The sequence below is a fragment of the Macrobrachium nipponense genome, chromosome 3, assembly GCF_015104395.2.
Source record: "Macrobrachium nipponense isolate FS-2020 chromosome 3, ASM1510439v2, whole genome shotgun sequence".
In the NCBI taxonomy this organism is placed as follows: domain Eukaryota; kingdom Metazoa; phylum Arthropoda; class Malacostraca; order Decapoda; family Palaemonidae; genus Macrobrachium; species Macrobrachium nipponense.
This window is the reverse complement of record NC_087202.1, coordinates 136,984,830-137,001,167: the sequence shown is the minus strand read 5'-3', so window position 1 is coordinate 137,001,167 and position 16,338 is coordinate 136,984,830. Positions and strand designations below refer to the sequence as shown.

General features: G+C 44.6%; 1 protein-coding gene across 1 annotated transcript in view; it reads left to right on the top strand.

Annotated features, from left to right (window-relative positions):
• The window catches only part of LOC135222535 (sodium-coupled neutral amino acid transporter 7-like), a 456,233-nt gene that overhangs the window by 70,201 nt on the left and 369,694 nt on the right, over nucleotides 1-16,338 (top strand). The window contains 3 exon segments of the mRNA XM_064260622.1: nucleotides 572-652; nucleotides 1,452-1,569; nucleotides 8,367-8,499. Of these exon segments, the coding sequence (XP_064116692.1) occupies nucleotides 572-652; nucleotides 1,452-1,569; nucleotides 8,367-8,499 (332 nt within the window).

Below are 16,338 nucleotides of genomic sequence, written 5' to 3'. Positions count from 1 at the left end.
GCATGATCTGCTGAGTCTTGATTTTAGCAGTGTAAAAGTTGCCATCAGTGAATTTATGGGCTATAGAAGTATTGGCACCTCTTTCCCACCCGATTCTTTCCCAATCGAGGGCACTTAATATTGCTCATCTACAGGATCAATCCATCTACTACCCCAAACCTGTTATTACTACTCCTGAGAAGCTATCCGTCCATTAAGGGTTAAGGGGCATAAAACAAACTGAGCTCTCTGCCAAGTTGTTCCTCTCCCTGAAAGTGGGCAGTGTCATTGTTAAATACTTAAAACAAAATCTAGTGCAACCCACGAATTTCAAAATTCAGCTGTGGGGCAAGTTAAGCTCTTAGCTATGCAACTACGCACTGGGTAAGTATAAATAAAGGTTAATTTTATCATTAAAATGTCATTTTCCAAGACTTTAAATCAAACTTTTAGTAATGATCCATTGTTTAATTTAGTGTGAATGATATACTTAGAACTGTTCTGCCAGATAGGTGTTCTGTGTCATGGGGGACATGTTAACTAATCTCATTGTTCAATCTCTGTTTTTTACTTATGATATGTTTCTTTACAGATATTTACTGCTTGTGCCTTAGGATCTCTTCTTATTATTGGTCGTTGTGCAAGTGAAAGGAACTGTAAAACATATCAAGAGGTAAAATTGAAATGATTATTCAAGTACGGTATTTTAAGAATTAGCTTTCTGCAATCACTAATACTTGTTATTCTCACATGATTTTTTTCAATTCTTATCTACTTTTTTTTTCACTAGAGGGTGACAAACTTGATACTAGTTATTTAATGCCAATTTATCATAGATAAAACAAAGCTATCAAAATCATAATGAGTGACTCCATAGTGCATGATATTTAATTATCAAATTAAATATATGTATGAAACATTTTATATTTAATATAGAAATTTACCAATGTGTTTAGGTCTCTTTAAGTGTGTTTTACTTCTGTGATGTACATACTCTAGAAGTGTGAATACAAATTAACCATTACAGTGGTGCCATTGCAATTTACAATAATCTATAAAGTAAATACTTTGCAACATAAAATGCTGAAAGTAAATGCTGTTCTTTAGTATTTGATGATGATGCTCGTTAAGTAACTTTTTTTACTCTTTCAAATAAAATTTGTATAACTACAGTTCAATAGGAGATCAGGTTTGTATGGATTCCATTGTAGGATTTGCAGCTTTGTGCTTCCTTCACTTATGGATCATAGTAATTTTTGGGATTTACTACTACGGTATGTGCAGTCCTGTAATAGATCATGTCGTGGGAATGATGTGATGTGATGCATTGAAATGATTTTGGGGTAACAATACGTAGAAAGAGGAAAGAAAAAGTGTATGAGAGATTAATATTTTAAGACATTTTATTTTATAATTCTTTGACATGATTTGATACAAATGTTTGTAATGGGTTTTTCCTGTTTTCCTGACAGTTGATTCTACATATGTGCAACCCATGTTGGAGCGTTTTGGCTTCAATGTTTATATCCTTGTATTGTTTCATCACATGTATAACTTTTATCATCATTATTGGCGATCAGTTTGACAGAGGTAAGCTAGTATTATTTGTTAATATTTTCTTATGATATCTAGGATTGTTTGTTTATCAGTGCAGACCTTATTCTACTCAATATGTAAATGGTATTTGTTTCGAACGGAATACAAACCTACGCTGTCATAGATGAATACTCAGCTCAAAGTGTGCTGTGGCTGTCTCTGACTTAAATAGAAAACAAAAGCCTATCTTAGTGCACGGTTCGTTGCCGACACTCGTCTCTTGCTAGTTGAGAATTGCTTTGGTTTGTGTTACGTGTTCGTGTCCTTGTTCCTTTTCATTGCTGGAATCTTACCCTTCCAGTGCCTTTCCTTCCTCCAGTAGCCTTGTGTATTATCTCTTGTGTAGTGTATAGTTTTTTTGTGCTGAAAGGAGGCATGTCACTGCTTTTTCCTTAGTAACCCAGCCACGTTGGTGACCACTTTCATGTGTATCCTCCACATGGGTATATTGTCACCCTCTTCTGTGTGTTTCTGATGGCCACAATGGATTTTCTTCATTGTCTGGGCAAGGGGAAGCCATACCGTAAATTTATGCTCCTGATTGCATTAGACCTGCATTCTGTTTTTTGCCAGGATGAGGACCCATAAGAGAGACCATAATATGTGATGAATGTGTGAGGTACCTCACCCCAATGGTTTCTACAACAACAGACACTGTAAGAAGGACTCTTAGTTCTTTTTCAAGGCTGCCAGTTCCTACCTTCACCAAGATCACCTCCCCCAGTGAAACCTCCAGCAGGTTTGTTACTACCTTCGTTCCTGTGTCAACATCTGAGGAAGAATTTGCCAGACAGATGGAGAAGGTATGACAACGTTAGGATGTGAAACATTCTTTGAGATGCAGTAGTACCTCGAGATACGAAATTAATCCGTTCCGAGGTGCCCTTCGTATCATGAGGTTTTCGTATCTTGGACCACATTTTACATGTAAAATGGCTAATCCGTTCCAAGCCCTCCAAAAACACCCCATTAAATTTCATAATAAAGCTAAATTGACCTATAAACAATAAAATACTACAAGAATTTGGACCATTCAATACCTAAATTAAGACTAAAAATGCAAAACCTGTAAATAAAGTGTATATTAGTGTACAAAAAATATTATTACTGTAACGTAAAATGTGGAAGCTTACCTTTCGAGTGAGGCTACGTACATACTTAACTATCCAAGGAAGATTGCTTCTGCCTACTTTTCACAATGTTCCTTTGTGAGCCTTTTCAGGGGGTGTCTTCTACAAATGATTGCACTTTATGAAAAGCGGCTTTAATTTCTGCCGTTTTTTTTTTTTTTGTATGTAATATGTACGTACGTACACTTTAAAAAATATACGTACGTACCACAACGTAACTATCCAAGGAAGATTGCTTCTGCCTACGTACTTTTCACAATGTTCCTGTGTGAGCCTTTTCGGGGGGTGTCTTCGACAAATGATTGCACTATGAAAAGCTGCTTTAATTTCTGCCGTTTTTTTCTTCTTTTTTTGATTTATAACTTTTTTTTTTTACTTTTTTACTTTACGTAGGCTTTTGCTTTTTTTTTTATACAGAATTTCAACTTTCTTTTTTGCACCTCATAACTCTGTGGCCCTGGTGTCCATCAAAACCCTGTTCAACCAAATGCTCTCTCTGCAACTGATTTGGGTACTGAATGTTCGGCTGCTGACCTTCAACATAAACTGAAGTGCCTTGATTATACGTACACTACATACTGGTATGCATGTTGTAAATGATTGGTCTACACCCTCTGTTCAGCAGGGAGTGGAGATTCTACCAACCTTGCAAAGTTTCCAGTTATCCCATGAGAGAGACCTTGATCACTTATCCCATGTGAGAGATCTTGGTCACTTTTTTTTTTTTAAATATTACGTACACATTGACGATCCCGAAAACGAATACCGCGTGCGTACTGTAACAATGCTGGTACCGAGTGGCCGAGCCACGCCACCACGTGTACATAGTAGATGCATGATGGGAGGGACGCTGGCCAATAGGAGAGAAGGATTTCATGGCCGCGACTAGCATCAGGAACCAATGGGAGAGCAGGAGGATGGTGGAGAGTCTACTAGTATACTAAGATGGCGGCGCGATTTTAAAAATTGTTATCCGGGCGAATCTCGGACTTTCAGAAAGCTTTCGTATCTTGAAAACTTTTCGTATGTAGAGCCGTTAAATTTTTCGTATTGGCTTTCGTATCTCGAGTTTTTCGTAAGTTGAGCCTTTCATATCTCGAGGTACCACTGTAGTTCAAATAGGGTGGGAGGAGCAGTTAAGGCTTATGAAGTGGTCGAGGCCCCTAGCCAAGTCCTGAGGAGAGAGGGAAAAGGAGAAAGACACTTTGACACCCGTAAGTGTGGGAAGCAGATGAGAAAATGCTTCCTCACCATAGGAAAGAGAACCGAGTGAGGCAATTTTCACTTTATCTCAACGTTACGCAGAGTTTAACCCACCTTCTTTCTCTCCTTTGGTGGGTTGCTCCTCTGCATTGGATAACAATTAATAGGAGCAGCATCAATAGAGGGAGAGAACAGACGAGACCATTTGGAATGGCGACACATGGTTGGAGACACCCCAGCAACTATGGCAGGGTGTATTGGAAAAAATGGACATAGGAGCAGCATCAATAGAAGGAGAGAACATACAAGACCATTTGGAATGGTGATGCATGGTTGGTGACACTCCAGCAACTTATGCAAGGGTGTATTGGAGAAAATGGACAGTCTTGCAGTGCAGTGAGAGGGACTACAATTCACTCAAAACCACAGAGAAGTAGCAAACTTCCCTGGTGCACCTGCATGAGGAGAAGTCCCTCTCCAGCACACCAGTCAAAGTCTAAGAGCTGTCTTGCCCTATGTCATCAGGCCGAAAAGAATAGATAATTCAAACACCTTGGCCCTGTCTGCCATTGTCGAGCACCACAAAAATTAGTACCTATCAAGAGAATTTAGACCTCTAGACTTTGATGTTACCGAGGCCCTCTCCTCCCTGAGACATCCTCCCTTCAAACCACTCAAGAAAGCATCAAATAGAGACCTGACATTGAAAACTGTCTTCCTCCTTTCGTACATTAACAAGAGAGTGGGGGAACTACATGCCCTTTCATGCATCACACACACTGCAGGAAAGTCCTCCATCTCTTTAGAGCTTATTCCAGATTTTGTGGCCAAGACCCAGAACCCTGCAGTACCAGAAGTAAAATTCTAGCGGTATCGCCCCATATCTTCATTAAAATACTTCATTGGTGGAGATAAGGATAAGATAGTTTTTACCCAGTTAGAGCCTTGAGGCATTACTTAAAGCATACAAGTCCTCATGAACCTCCCTGCAAGAATATTGTCATAATTACTATACCTGATAAGAGGGAGGTCTTCAGGAATACCATCTCCTGGCAAGTAGAAATCATAGTCAGGACATACACATCCTTGAGAGATTATGAACATACCCTGTCAAAAATTAAAGCCCATGAAATACCCTGTCAAAAATTAAAGCCCATGAAATAAAAGACGTAGTCCTCTTGGTTGCATAATAGTCCCCTTGGTTGCATACAAGAAGAACCATTCCATCTTACAAATCTTCGGACACCTTCACTCAGGGCCCTACTAGTAGCAGCAGGTGGTGCAATGGCAGTGAATTTTCTACCCATTAGGAGACTGTAGGTATCATTCATTGTCCCTCAGGAAGGTGTGGTGAGTACAAGTAAGGCCTGGGCCTGTTTTTGTTGGTGACCTGAGTCATAGGATGTATATTCGGAGGCACTGAGAGGTGTGGTATTAAGAATCCAGGTCATGCCCACCTAACACTACGGGTAGATCCGCCTCCCACTTTATGGTGAGGCTCCATCTGTGAAATTGTAGGTTTGTATTCTTGTTGCAACAAATATAAAATTTCATACATTCAACTTCCCTATCAGATATATATATACTTAGCTATAGACTCCGTTGTCCCCGACAGAAATTCGAATTTTGCGGCACACGCTGCAGGTAGGTCAGGTGATCTACCGCCCCGCCGTTGGGTGGCAGGAATAGGAACCATTACCATTCTAGAACCAGATTTTCTCTGTCGCCGTATTGTAAACATACGTTTGCGGTAACTCCTGACTTGATTTTCGTGTTTCATCGCCATCGATCTTCTGGGCTGTCTTTTGCAGGGAAGTACTGGGTCTTTGGCTTGGCATACGCTTTTATTAACTTTTATTAACTTTTTAATGAATTTGGCTTCGAAAATTTTGAAGAATATATGACGTGTAATTATCGAAATTGTCGGTAGACACTCACATAGTTTGCAAGAAAGGGAAATATTAATTTTCATACAATCAACTTACCTGTCAGATATATACTGTACTTAGCTATAGACTCTGTCGTCCCCGACAGAAATTCAAATTTCGCACCACTCGCTACAGGTAGGTCAGGTGATCTACCGCCCTGCCCTGGGTGGCAGGACTAGGAACCATTCCCGTTTTCTATCAGATTTTCTCTGTCGCTGGTGGTATCAACATTGTTGTTGCTTCCTCCTGACTAGAATTCGTTTTTCAAGGCAATTGATCTTCTTTCGACTGATATTTTGGTGACGTACCTGGATCGTTGTTTTGGCATTTGCTACCGTGGACTGGATTTGGACTTGCTTTTGATTTTTCTGCAGAATGTCTGATTCGAGGGTTGGTGTGAAAGTATGTGTGAATGTAGACTGCAAGGTGAGGATACCGAAGGCTTTGGTTGATCCTCACACTGTATGCCTAAGGTGTAGAGGGGTTGATTGTTCTTTTGCTAACACCTGTCATGAGTGTGAAAGGTTGAGTGCGGAAGAATGGAAGACTAACTTCTTACTTGAAGAAGTTAGAGAGGGATAGAGTAAGAAGGGCTGCATCTAAGGGTGTGAGTAGTTCAAGGCCTATTGAGCCTTTTTCTAATTCTAACTGTTCTGTAGATCATGAATTTGATTCTCCCTCTGTATCAGGGCCTTCACAGGTGGCTATTCCCTCTGATTCGGCTTCAGAGATCGCTGATCTGAAGGCTACCCAAGGATGCAATCCAAAATGGCGGCTTTGGAAGATAAGAATAGTGATGGTGATTTGTTTAGTGAAGTGAGTGCCCCCAGTGTCTCTTCCAAGCTCCCTGGCCCAGAGGAGAAGGAAAGTCGAAAGCCTTACGGAGGTTGTGGAGAATCCCCAACGGTCAGGCGTCCCTTCAGCAGGCTCTGTAGCGCCACAGACTGCTAAGGACCGCTTTTGCAAAAGCGTCCTCCGAGAGTGCTTCTCGTCATCTGGATCCCCCTCACCTAAACGAGGGTGGAAGGATTCGGACCTTTCCAGACCCCTGAAGAGGAACTGGAGAGATCGACTCGAGCCACGAGCGCTTCTCTGATGAAGCGCCCTCGGCGATCAAGAAGGCTAGGAGCGTTTTGACTTCTCCCTGTTCCGACAGAGTTTGTCAAACTCCTTCGAGATCTCCCTCTCCTCCGGTTGAAGTAGACGCGGGAGAGGCTTCCAAGAAGATCCTTTTGGCAGTACAAGAGCAGCTAGCATCCTTGGTTGGAGTTCTTACGAAAGATCCTCCTCGCAGGAAGGACGTCAGACTTCCTGTTAAGAGGTCTAGTCTTCGATCTCCTGCTGGGCGCGTGGCGCCAGCCAAGACTGAGATTCCGGCCAGGCACGAGGCGTCTTCCAGGCGCGAGGCGCCAACCGAGCGTGAGACGTCAGTTAGGTGCGAGACGCCAGCCAGGCGTGAGGCGCCAGCCAGGCACGAGGAGCCAACTTGGCGCGAGGCGCCAGCCATGTTCAAGGATCGAACTAGACGTTCTGAGCATACTTTTAGTCCCTCTCCTGTTAGGAGTTTGTCTCCGTCAGAGAGAGACGTTTGGGAAGAACCTTCAGACATCAAGGTTGATTCTCCTTCTGATCCTTTTAAAGAGGAAGGTTCAGAAGACGAGGCTCCCAGTAGAGAAGGACTTTCGGACTATAAAGTCTTGAAAGCCCTCCTTTTGCAGGAATATGGAGATTCCTTAACCCCTGCCGCTCCTCCTTCTCCGCGCTCGCTCTTTTCGAGTGCCAAGGCGCCAAAGTCGTCTTCTTTTCTCAAAATGAGACCTACCATCTCTATGAAGAGAGCTCTCCAGTCTCTCAATTCATGGATGAAGACTAAGAAGGAGCTGGTCAGAACTGTCTTCTGTATGCCCCCTGCTAGGCTTACAGGCAGAAGGGGAATGTGGTACCAGACAGGGGAGAATATGGGACTCTCTCTTCCTTCTTGAGCAGAAGCGGATTTTTCAAGCCTGGTGGATTTTGTCGAGAAGACGTGGCCTGAACTCGGCTCGTGCAACTTGGGGCCTTTCAGAGCTTGATCATCTCCTCAAGGGACTCTTCCATGTATTGGAAGTGTTCAATTTCCTGGATTGGTCCCTTGGGGTGATGGCCAAAAAGGCACTATGTTAGTGTTAACAGTGAAGGTGGAACATTTGAGTCCCTCTGTTCCACATTTGTACTTATAGCTTGAGTGTCTTTATCCCACTCGAGAGTTCAAAGTTCTGTGTCCTTGGTTACTTGCCTCATGAGCATATTCGCTGTCTCTGCATCTGTGTTTCTTGGGCCTCTGTTTTAGGCTCCTGCATCTAAGGTTTCCCTTCATTAAAAGGTTTCAATATAAAGTCAAAAGTTTAGTGATACATTTGTATAAGATGATGATTTATTTGCTACTAATTGTTACTTCTTCAGTAAATTAATTTTGCTTATATTTTACTAAGTGAAATTGTTGTACAGTTTTGTAAATTAAAAGATCTTTTAATTAACTTTTTTGTTTCAGTATTTGCTTCCTACATTGGAATGGATTTCTGCCATCGATGGTATCTCCACAGAAAGTTCACAATGACAATTACTTCTTTACCACTTATTTTTCCTTCCTGTTTCAAAAGAATTGATGGCCTTAGGTTCATGAGGTGAGTGATTTTGGGACAAATTGACTGATTTATTAGACTAAAGAATTTATATGTAATGGAAACTAGAACTTTTAGGTGACAGGGTTTTCATATGTACAGTGAGAATGGTAGGTACAAACTTCATAACTTTTTATGTTCTTAGTACTATATAGTAATGTCAGAGTAATGAATCTCGTCTAGACTTGATTTTTCAATTCTTTTTTGCTTAGGCGCCTAGTTAGCCCATTTACCCTAGAGCTGATTGGAAACTGCAAAACAAGAATAGCATTGGTTAACACTTGTTGAGACATCCATTGCTGGACGAGTTCCTCATCTTACTTGCCACATCAAGTCATTTTCTATCGTTGGTTATTACAGAAAACTAAAGATTTGAACACCACTAGATAATTCAGTTAGAGGAGTCAGTGTCCAGCCCTGTTGTCTCAAATCATTGAAAGATTCTGCTATCCATATCATAATTAAAGTTATACTTTATTTCTTTTTGCCAAGAGCTTAACTACAATTTTTTAAAGTTGCCAGTGTCACTGATCATATTACTTGCAGCTTAAAATAAAAATAATACATGGAAACTTGCTCAAACCTCACATTCAAACTTCAGCTTTGTAGCTTAAGATGGAAAGGTGATTTTTTTAAAATGAGTAGTAATGATTCAGTATGTGATATTGGGCAACAGTTGAAAATTTGAAGGACATGTTGCACTATATATTTTAGTTTGCTGAAAAAATCCAGGATATTATGCTACAGTATTCGAGGTCTGATGTTATCATTTCAATCTGATGTCTTACTGGCTTATTTTATACATAACAAATGCTATTCCTGTTTGATTTCTCTAGATTTCTTTGTTACCTCTCAATGATGAGTACTTTATTTGGGAATATTATTTGTTGCAGGAAAGGAAAATTCAGGTACTGTAGTAGACTTCTGTATTACCATTTTTTATGTTTTTCAAAGACGGAGGAGGTTTTATTGTGAATGATTTAATTATTAAGGCACTGTTATGTTATTGAACGTGCATAATTTATCTTGGAAGTTAAGCATTTAGATGAAAAGATTTTTGTACACAGTCGTCATGGTTTTTTTTTTTTTATAATAAGTGACTTTCTATGCAATTGAATAGCTGTAAGCTTCCAACCACAGACCAAAATTCAAAATTTGCAGTGGCATTGCCATCACTTGTGTAGGTGACAGACCTGCCCACTTTCAGAACCACCAGGTATAAAACATCTTGAGTTTGTTCATGAAACTTACCTGTCAGATATATATATAGCTGTATTTTCTGAAGTCCGACAGAATTTAAAAAACTTACGACACACGTAGTTGGAGTCAGGTGGTTAGTACCCATTCCTGCCGCTGGGAGGCAGGTATCAGGAACCATTCCCATTTTCTATTCATATTTTTTCTGTCGCCGGTGTTGTAAACAACTGTTTGCAGCACCTCCGTCTGGATTTTGGAAACTTTGGCTACTTGAGTATCCCTTTTGGTTTTTTTTGGTTATCTGACTTTGGATCGGTGGCTAGGCACACGTTATTTGTGGATTTGATTGATTTTGGCTTGGATTTCTCTTTGAATTAAGATGTCTGGGACTAGTACCGCTAGCGCCAGGTTTTGCTCTAGGAGTGAGTGTAGAGGTAGGCTACTGAAAGCATCAGTAGACCCACATACATTGTGTAAAAGTTGCAGGGAGCATGATTGTGTGTATGAGGATCGCTGCAAGGAGTGTGCATGTCTTTCAGATTCTGAGTGGAAGGCGTATGAGACCTATCTTAGAAAGCTTGACCATGATAGGTTAAGGAGGTCTTCCTCCAGGAGTGTTTCAGGTAAACAGGAAGTTAATGTTTCTCCTACTAACCCTCCTACTGTAGTTGCTACTCCTAACCCTGTAGTGTTGCCTTCGGGCCCTGAAACAGTGTCTGTAGAGGGTAATGCCCTTTCTCTGATATTGGAATCGATTCGTAATTTAGAATCAAAAGTGCTTGCTTTAGAGAGCAAAAGTGAAGGTGTTAAGTGCAGTGATAGTGCCCCTTGTGTAGTGGAGGGTGCGTCAGATCGGCCCCATTTCGCCTCTAGGCCGGGACCTCTTCTGGACTCCCAGGTTTCAGGGAGAGAGCATGTCGAAAGCCGAAGGAGGGTTACGGGGAACCCCCACCGATCTGACGTGCCTTCGGCAGTATCTGATGACGCTACCCAGACTGCCAAGGAGCGTGCGCGTGCACGCCTCCTCAAGGAGTGCTTTTCTTCGTCGGAGGCTTCCTCCCCGCGTAAGGGGTGGAGCTCTCATTCAGTGTCACGCCCGTTGAAAAGGAGCGTTTGTGGTCGGGACGCTTCACGTCCAGGTTTTTCGCCCGAGCGACGATCTTCGCCTGACAGCGTCTTCGCAGCTTTCCCGCCGCAGAAGAGGAGTAGAGAGTCATCGGGCGATGCCTCTTTCGAGCGCCCCAGTCGCTCCAGAGTGCATGAAGAGGCGGTTCCTGTGAGAAGGAAGAAGGCGTCCCCTCGCCTTCTCGCAGGATCAGCCCCTCCCCTGATAAGGAGTCTTCTCCGACCGAGAAGATTCTTCGCTCGTTGCAGTAGCAACTTGCTGATGTTCTTGCTATGAGAGAGACGCATCCACGTCGTCGCAGGAAGGATAACAGGCTGTCAGTGAAGAGGTCTAGACAGTCTCCCTCTCCTTCTCCTTGCTCGTCTCTCTCTCCCTCTTCGTCTCCCTCTAGAGTTCGTACAGCTCTCCTGCGGCTCTCTATAGGACGTGATGAGTTTGTTTCTCGCTCTTCTCGTGAAGCGGTATTACCCGCTCGTATGCTTTCGGTGCAAGTGCAGCGTGAACCTGACGCTCGGTCGGACGCCAGGCGAGCGCCAGAGACAACCAGGAGGGCACCTTTGGACGCCAACCGCGCACCAGTGGACGCCGAGCGCGCTTCAGTGGAAGTCAAACGCACGCCAGTGGACGCCAAGCGCGCGCCAGTGGACGCCAAGCGCGCCCCAGCGGACGCCAGACGTGCGAGAGTGGACGCCAAGCGCGCGCCAGTGGACGCCAGACTCGTGCCAGCTGACGCTCAGGTGGACGCGGATGCAGTACCTCATCGCCGCCCACGCATTTTAAAGGATTCTCTTCAAGTTTCTTCGCGTCTTAAAGAGACGCATAGAGTTCCCGTCTCTTCTTTACCGGCTCAAGTTACTTCCTCCTACTTCTGTTACGGAAGAGGAAGTGAGTGACGCTTCGGTCGAGGCTGACGATGAACAACCGATGGCTCCTGTCTCTTCAGACTACCAAGTCTTGACTCGTCTTCTTCAGTCTGAGTTCGGGGACACCTTTCATCCTGAAGCTCCGCGCTCTCCCCCCTCTCAACCTTCATCCTCCAAGGCTAGCAAGGTCTCGGGGTTTGTGAAGATGAAGAAGTCACTTTCCACTAAGAGGGCGTTAAGTAAGGTCCATGACTGGATGGAGAGAAGGAAGGCCCAAGGAAAGACCTCGTTTGCTCTTCCGCCTTCAAGACTTAGCGGAAAAGCGGGCATGTGGTACGAGACGGGAGAAGACGTCGGCATTAGACTTCCCGCTTCTGCTCAGGGGGACTTTGGGAGCATCGTAGATGCCTCGAGGAGGTCCCTCCTATCCTCGTCGAAAGTCGCTTGGTCTACGAATGAAATGGACTATCACCTTAAAGGCCTCTTCAGGACGTTAGAGGTCTTCAGCTTTCTAGATTGGTGTCTCAGAGTGGTAGATGCCAAGTCTAAGAGTACCGATTCCATTAGCCTGGGGGAGCTGTCCAGTTTAATGTCTTGCATGGACAAGGCCGTCAGGGATGGTTCAGAGGAGTTGACAGCTCATTTCTGCACAGGGCTCTTAAAAAAGAGATCCCTGTTTTGTAATTTCGCGGCAAAGTCTGTCTCGCCATCGCAAAAGGCAGAGTTGCTCTTCGCTCCTTTTTCGGACCATCTCTTCCCTCAGGCTATGGTTAAGGACATCGCTACCAGCCTTCAAGAGAAAGCCACTCAGGATCTACTAGCCCAATCATCTAGGAGACCTGCGGGCCCTTCGTCTTCAGGGGTCTCGATTTCTAAGAAATCGAAGCCCTTTCGAGGTGGTTCTTCCTCGAGACCAGCCACCTGAGGAAGAGGCTCTTCCAGAGGCAAAGCCCCCGCTCTTTCGAAGAGCAAAAAGGGATCTGGAAGTCCTTCAGTCGGCGGTAGGAGCCAGGCTTCAGCTGTTCGCGCAAGCCTGGGAAGAGAGAGGTGCCGACAAATGGTCATTGGACATTGTAAGGAAAGGTTATCGAATCCCGTTCCTAAAGTCACCCCCACTGTCTTCGACACCCAGGGATATGTCACCCTCTTATCGAGGGGAGAAGCAACAAGTGCTTTATGATCTGCTCGATCAGATGATCGTAAAACAAGCGGTGGAACAGGTCTTCGACCTGGATTCTCCGGGTTTTTACATCCGACTGTTCCTGGTGCCGAAGCAGTCGGGAGGGTGGCGACCGGTACTAGATGTCAGCAGCCTAAACCTCTTTGTCATCAAGCAGAGGTTCAAGATGGAGACGCCTCAGTCAGTGCTTGGAGCTTTAAGACCGGGAGATTGGATGGTGTCACTAGATCTTCAGGAAGCGTATTTTCACGTCCCCATCCATCCCCAGTCGAGGAAGTACCTGCGGTTTGTCCTGAAGGGGAAGGTATTCCATTCAGGGCACTCTGCTTCGGTCTAAGCACGGCTCCGATGGTGTTCACCATCCTTATGAAGAACGTTGCGAAGTGGCTTCATCTTGCGAAGATCAGGATCTCTCTCTACCTGGACGACTGGCTCATTCGAGCCTCCTCAAAAGACCGGTGTCTGGAGGACCTTCACACGACCTTGTCGTTAACGAAGTCCCTGGGGCTTCTGGTAAACCTCGAAAAGTCACATCTGACCCCTTCTCTGTCCTTAGTCTATCTGGGGATTCAGATGGACTCAGTGGCTTTTCGGGCTTTTCCGTCCCAGGGGCGACAACTACAATGCCTAAGCTAAGTGTCAACCTTTCTGGGGAAGGAAACATGCTCGGTGAGGGAATGGATGAGTCTGCTGGGGACCATTTCCTCACTGGAGAAGTTTGTTTCCCTAGGGAGGTTGCATCTCAGACCTCTTCAATTCTTCCTGTCGGACAATTGGAAGCGCGAGAACGACCTAGAAGTGATCTTGTTGTTGACAGAAGAGGTGAAAGAACACCTAAGATGGTGGTCAGATCCGCGGAAGCTTGCAGAAGGACTTTCGCTCAAGCTTTGGAACCCTGACCTAGTGTTGTTCTCCGACGCGTCTTCCACGGGGTGGGGAGCAACACTAGGGGGGAAGGAAGTTTCAGGCACCTGGAGAGGGAAACTGGCACATAAATCTCAAGGAACTTGCTGCAATTCATCTTGCGCTCCAGTTCTTTCAAGAAGAAGTCTCCAACAAGGTGGTGCAGATCAACTCGGACAACACCACAGCCCTGGCATACCTCAGGAAACAGGGAGGAACCCACTCTCGGTCTCTGTTCATCCTCGCGAAGGAAATCCTGTTGTGGGCGAGGTCACATGACGTCACTATACCGACAAGGTTCGTATCAGGAGTGGAAAACGTTCGAGCAGACCTTCTCAGTCGGCAAGGTCAACTGCTGCTTACGGAATGGACCCTCTATCAGGACGTATGCCAGAGGCTGTGGAAGTTGTGGGGATGTCCTCTCGTGGACATATTCGCAACTTCCAGAACAAGGAGACTTCCACTGTACTGCTCACCGGTTCTGGACCCAGGAGCAGTGGCAGTAGACGCCCTTCTTTGGGACTGGTCAGGACTAGACCTATACGCCTTTCCCCCGTTCAAGATCCTAGGGGAGGTAATGAGGAAATTCGCGGCATCAGAGGGAGCGAGGATGACCCGCATGGCCCCCTTCGGCCGGCAACCGACTGGTTCACAGAGGTAATATCCTTCTTGATAGACTTTCCGAGGACTCTGCCCCTAAGGGCAGATCTACTCAAACAGCCCCACTTCGAGAGGTACCACAAAAACCTCCCCGCTCTGAGTCTGACTGCGTTCAGACTATCCAGAAGTTGGCCAGAGCGAGGGGTTTTTCAAGATCTGTGGCAAAGGCGATCGCCACTGCAAGGAGACCTTCCTCTCTTGCAGTGTACCAATCCAAGTGGGCTGTTTTCAGAAGTTGGTGCAGGAAGAAGGGCATTTCCTCCACCTCAACCTCTGTGAACCAGATAGCGGGAGGAAGTTAAATTAGTGGTGCCTACGATAAAGGGCTACAGGAGCGTGCTTTCCGTAGTCTTCAGGCATAGAGGGCTCGATTTGGCAAATAACAGAGACCTTCATGATCTCCTCAGATCTTTTGAGACTTCGAAGGTTCCTCAGCTTAAAGTACCATCTTGGAACTTAGACTTAGTTCTTAAGTTCCGTATGTCAAGCCAGTTTGAACCGCTCCACTCAGCTTCGCTTAGGAACCTGACGAGAAAGACCCTTTTCCTAACTGCTCTGGCGACGGCGAAGAGAGTTAGTGAGATCCAGGTTATAAGCAAACATTTTGGGTTTAAGGATCACAGTGCTGTATGTTCTTTGAGCCCTACGTTCTTGGCAAAGAACGAAAACCCTTCCAACCCTTGGCCGAAGACGTTTGAAATCAAGGGTTTGACAGAGATCGTGGGACGTGAACCAGAGAGAGTCCTGTGCCCTGTCAGGGCTCTCAAATTCTATTTAGAAAGAACTAAGGACTGCAGAGGCCCTTCTGGTAACTTGTGGTGCTCTGTTAAGAAACCAGATCTTCCCATGTCAAAGAACGCACTTACGTTCTTCTTGAGGAACACTATTAAAGAAGCCCATGCCACATGCAGTGATAGTGACATGAAGCTTCTAAAAGTGAACGCCCACAAGGTGAGGGCTATCGCGACCTCGGTAGCTTTTCACAAAAATATGGCACTCGGTGACATTTTGAGTGCCGCATATTGGCGAAGCAATTCGGTGTCCGCTTCACACTACCTGCGGGAGGTGAAAGAAACATACGAACATTTCTACTCGCTAGGACCATACGTTGCTGCGGACAAGGTTTTGGGGTCAGGAGGTAGCACTCATCCTATCCTTTAGTGGTTAGGTGAGTTTTTTAATATTGTGTGTTTTTTGGTTGTGGGGTCGACCGCCTGGGGCGGATCTTCCTTCCTTTAGTTTAGTCTAGTGGGATACCTTTGGTAGACTAGGCCAGGTGGTTTTTATTACTTCGTTGCCCTCATTGTATGGTCAATGGTCTAGTCACATAGTGGTCACGCCCCCGTTGACAGATCATCTGGAGTGCACCAGCTATATAGGTCTCTACCTCGCTGGGAACTCTAGTAAAGCAGATGCAGACTTGGGTGACAGTAATCACAAAGTCAGCTATGCTAACAGGTAAGGAACCAAGATATCAATTATCTGCATGTACATGTTTCCTAAAATCTTCTATTCTGTCTCGTCCCACCACCAAAGGTGGGATTCAGCTATATATATATCTGACAGGTAAGTTTCATGAACAAAATGATATTGTAATGATACAATAAAGTTTGTTCATACTTACCTGGCAGATATATATATTTTAAGTACCCACCCACCTCCCCTCAGGAGACAGTGGAAATAAAAAATATGAATAGAAAATGGGAATGGTTCCTGATACCCACCTCCCGCGGCGGGAATGGGTACTAACCATCTGACTCCCACTACGTGTGTCGTAAGTTTTTTAAATTCTGTCGGACTTCTGAAAATACAGCTATATATATATCTGCCAGGTAAGTATGAACAAACTTTATTGTATCATTACAATATCATATTTCCAATTCATTTTCTGACAGCTCCCGATTAACATTGGC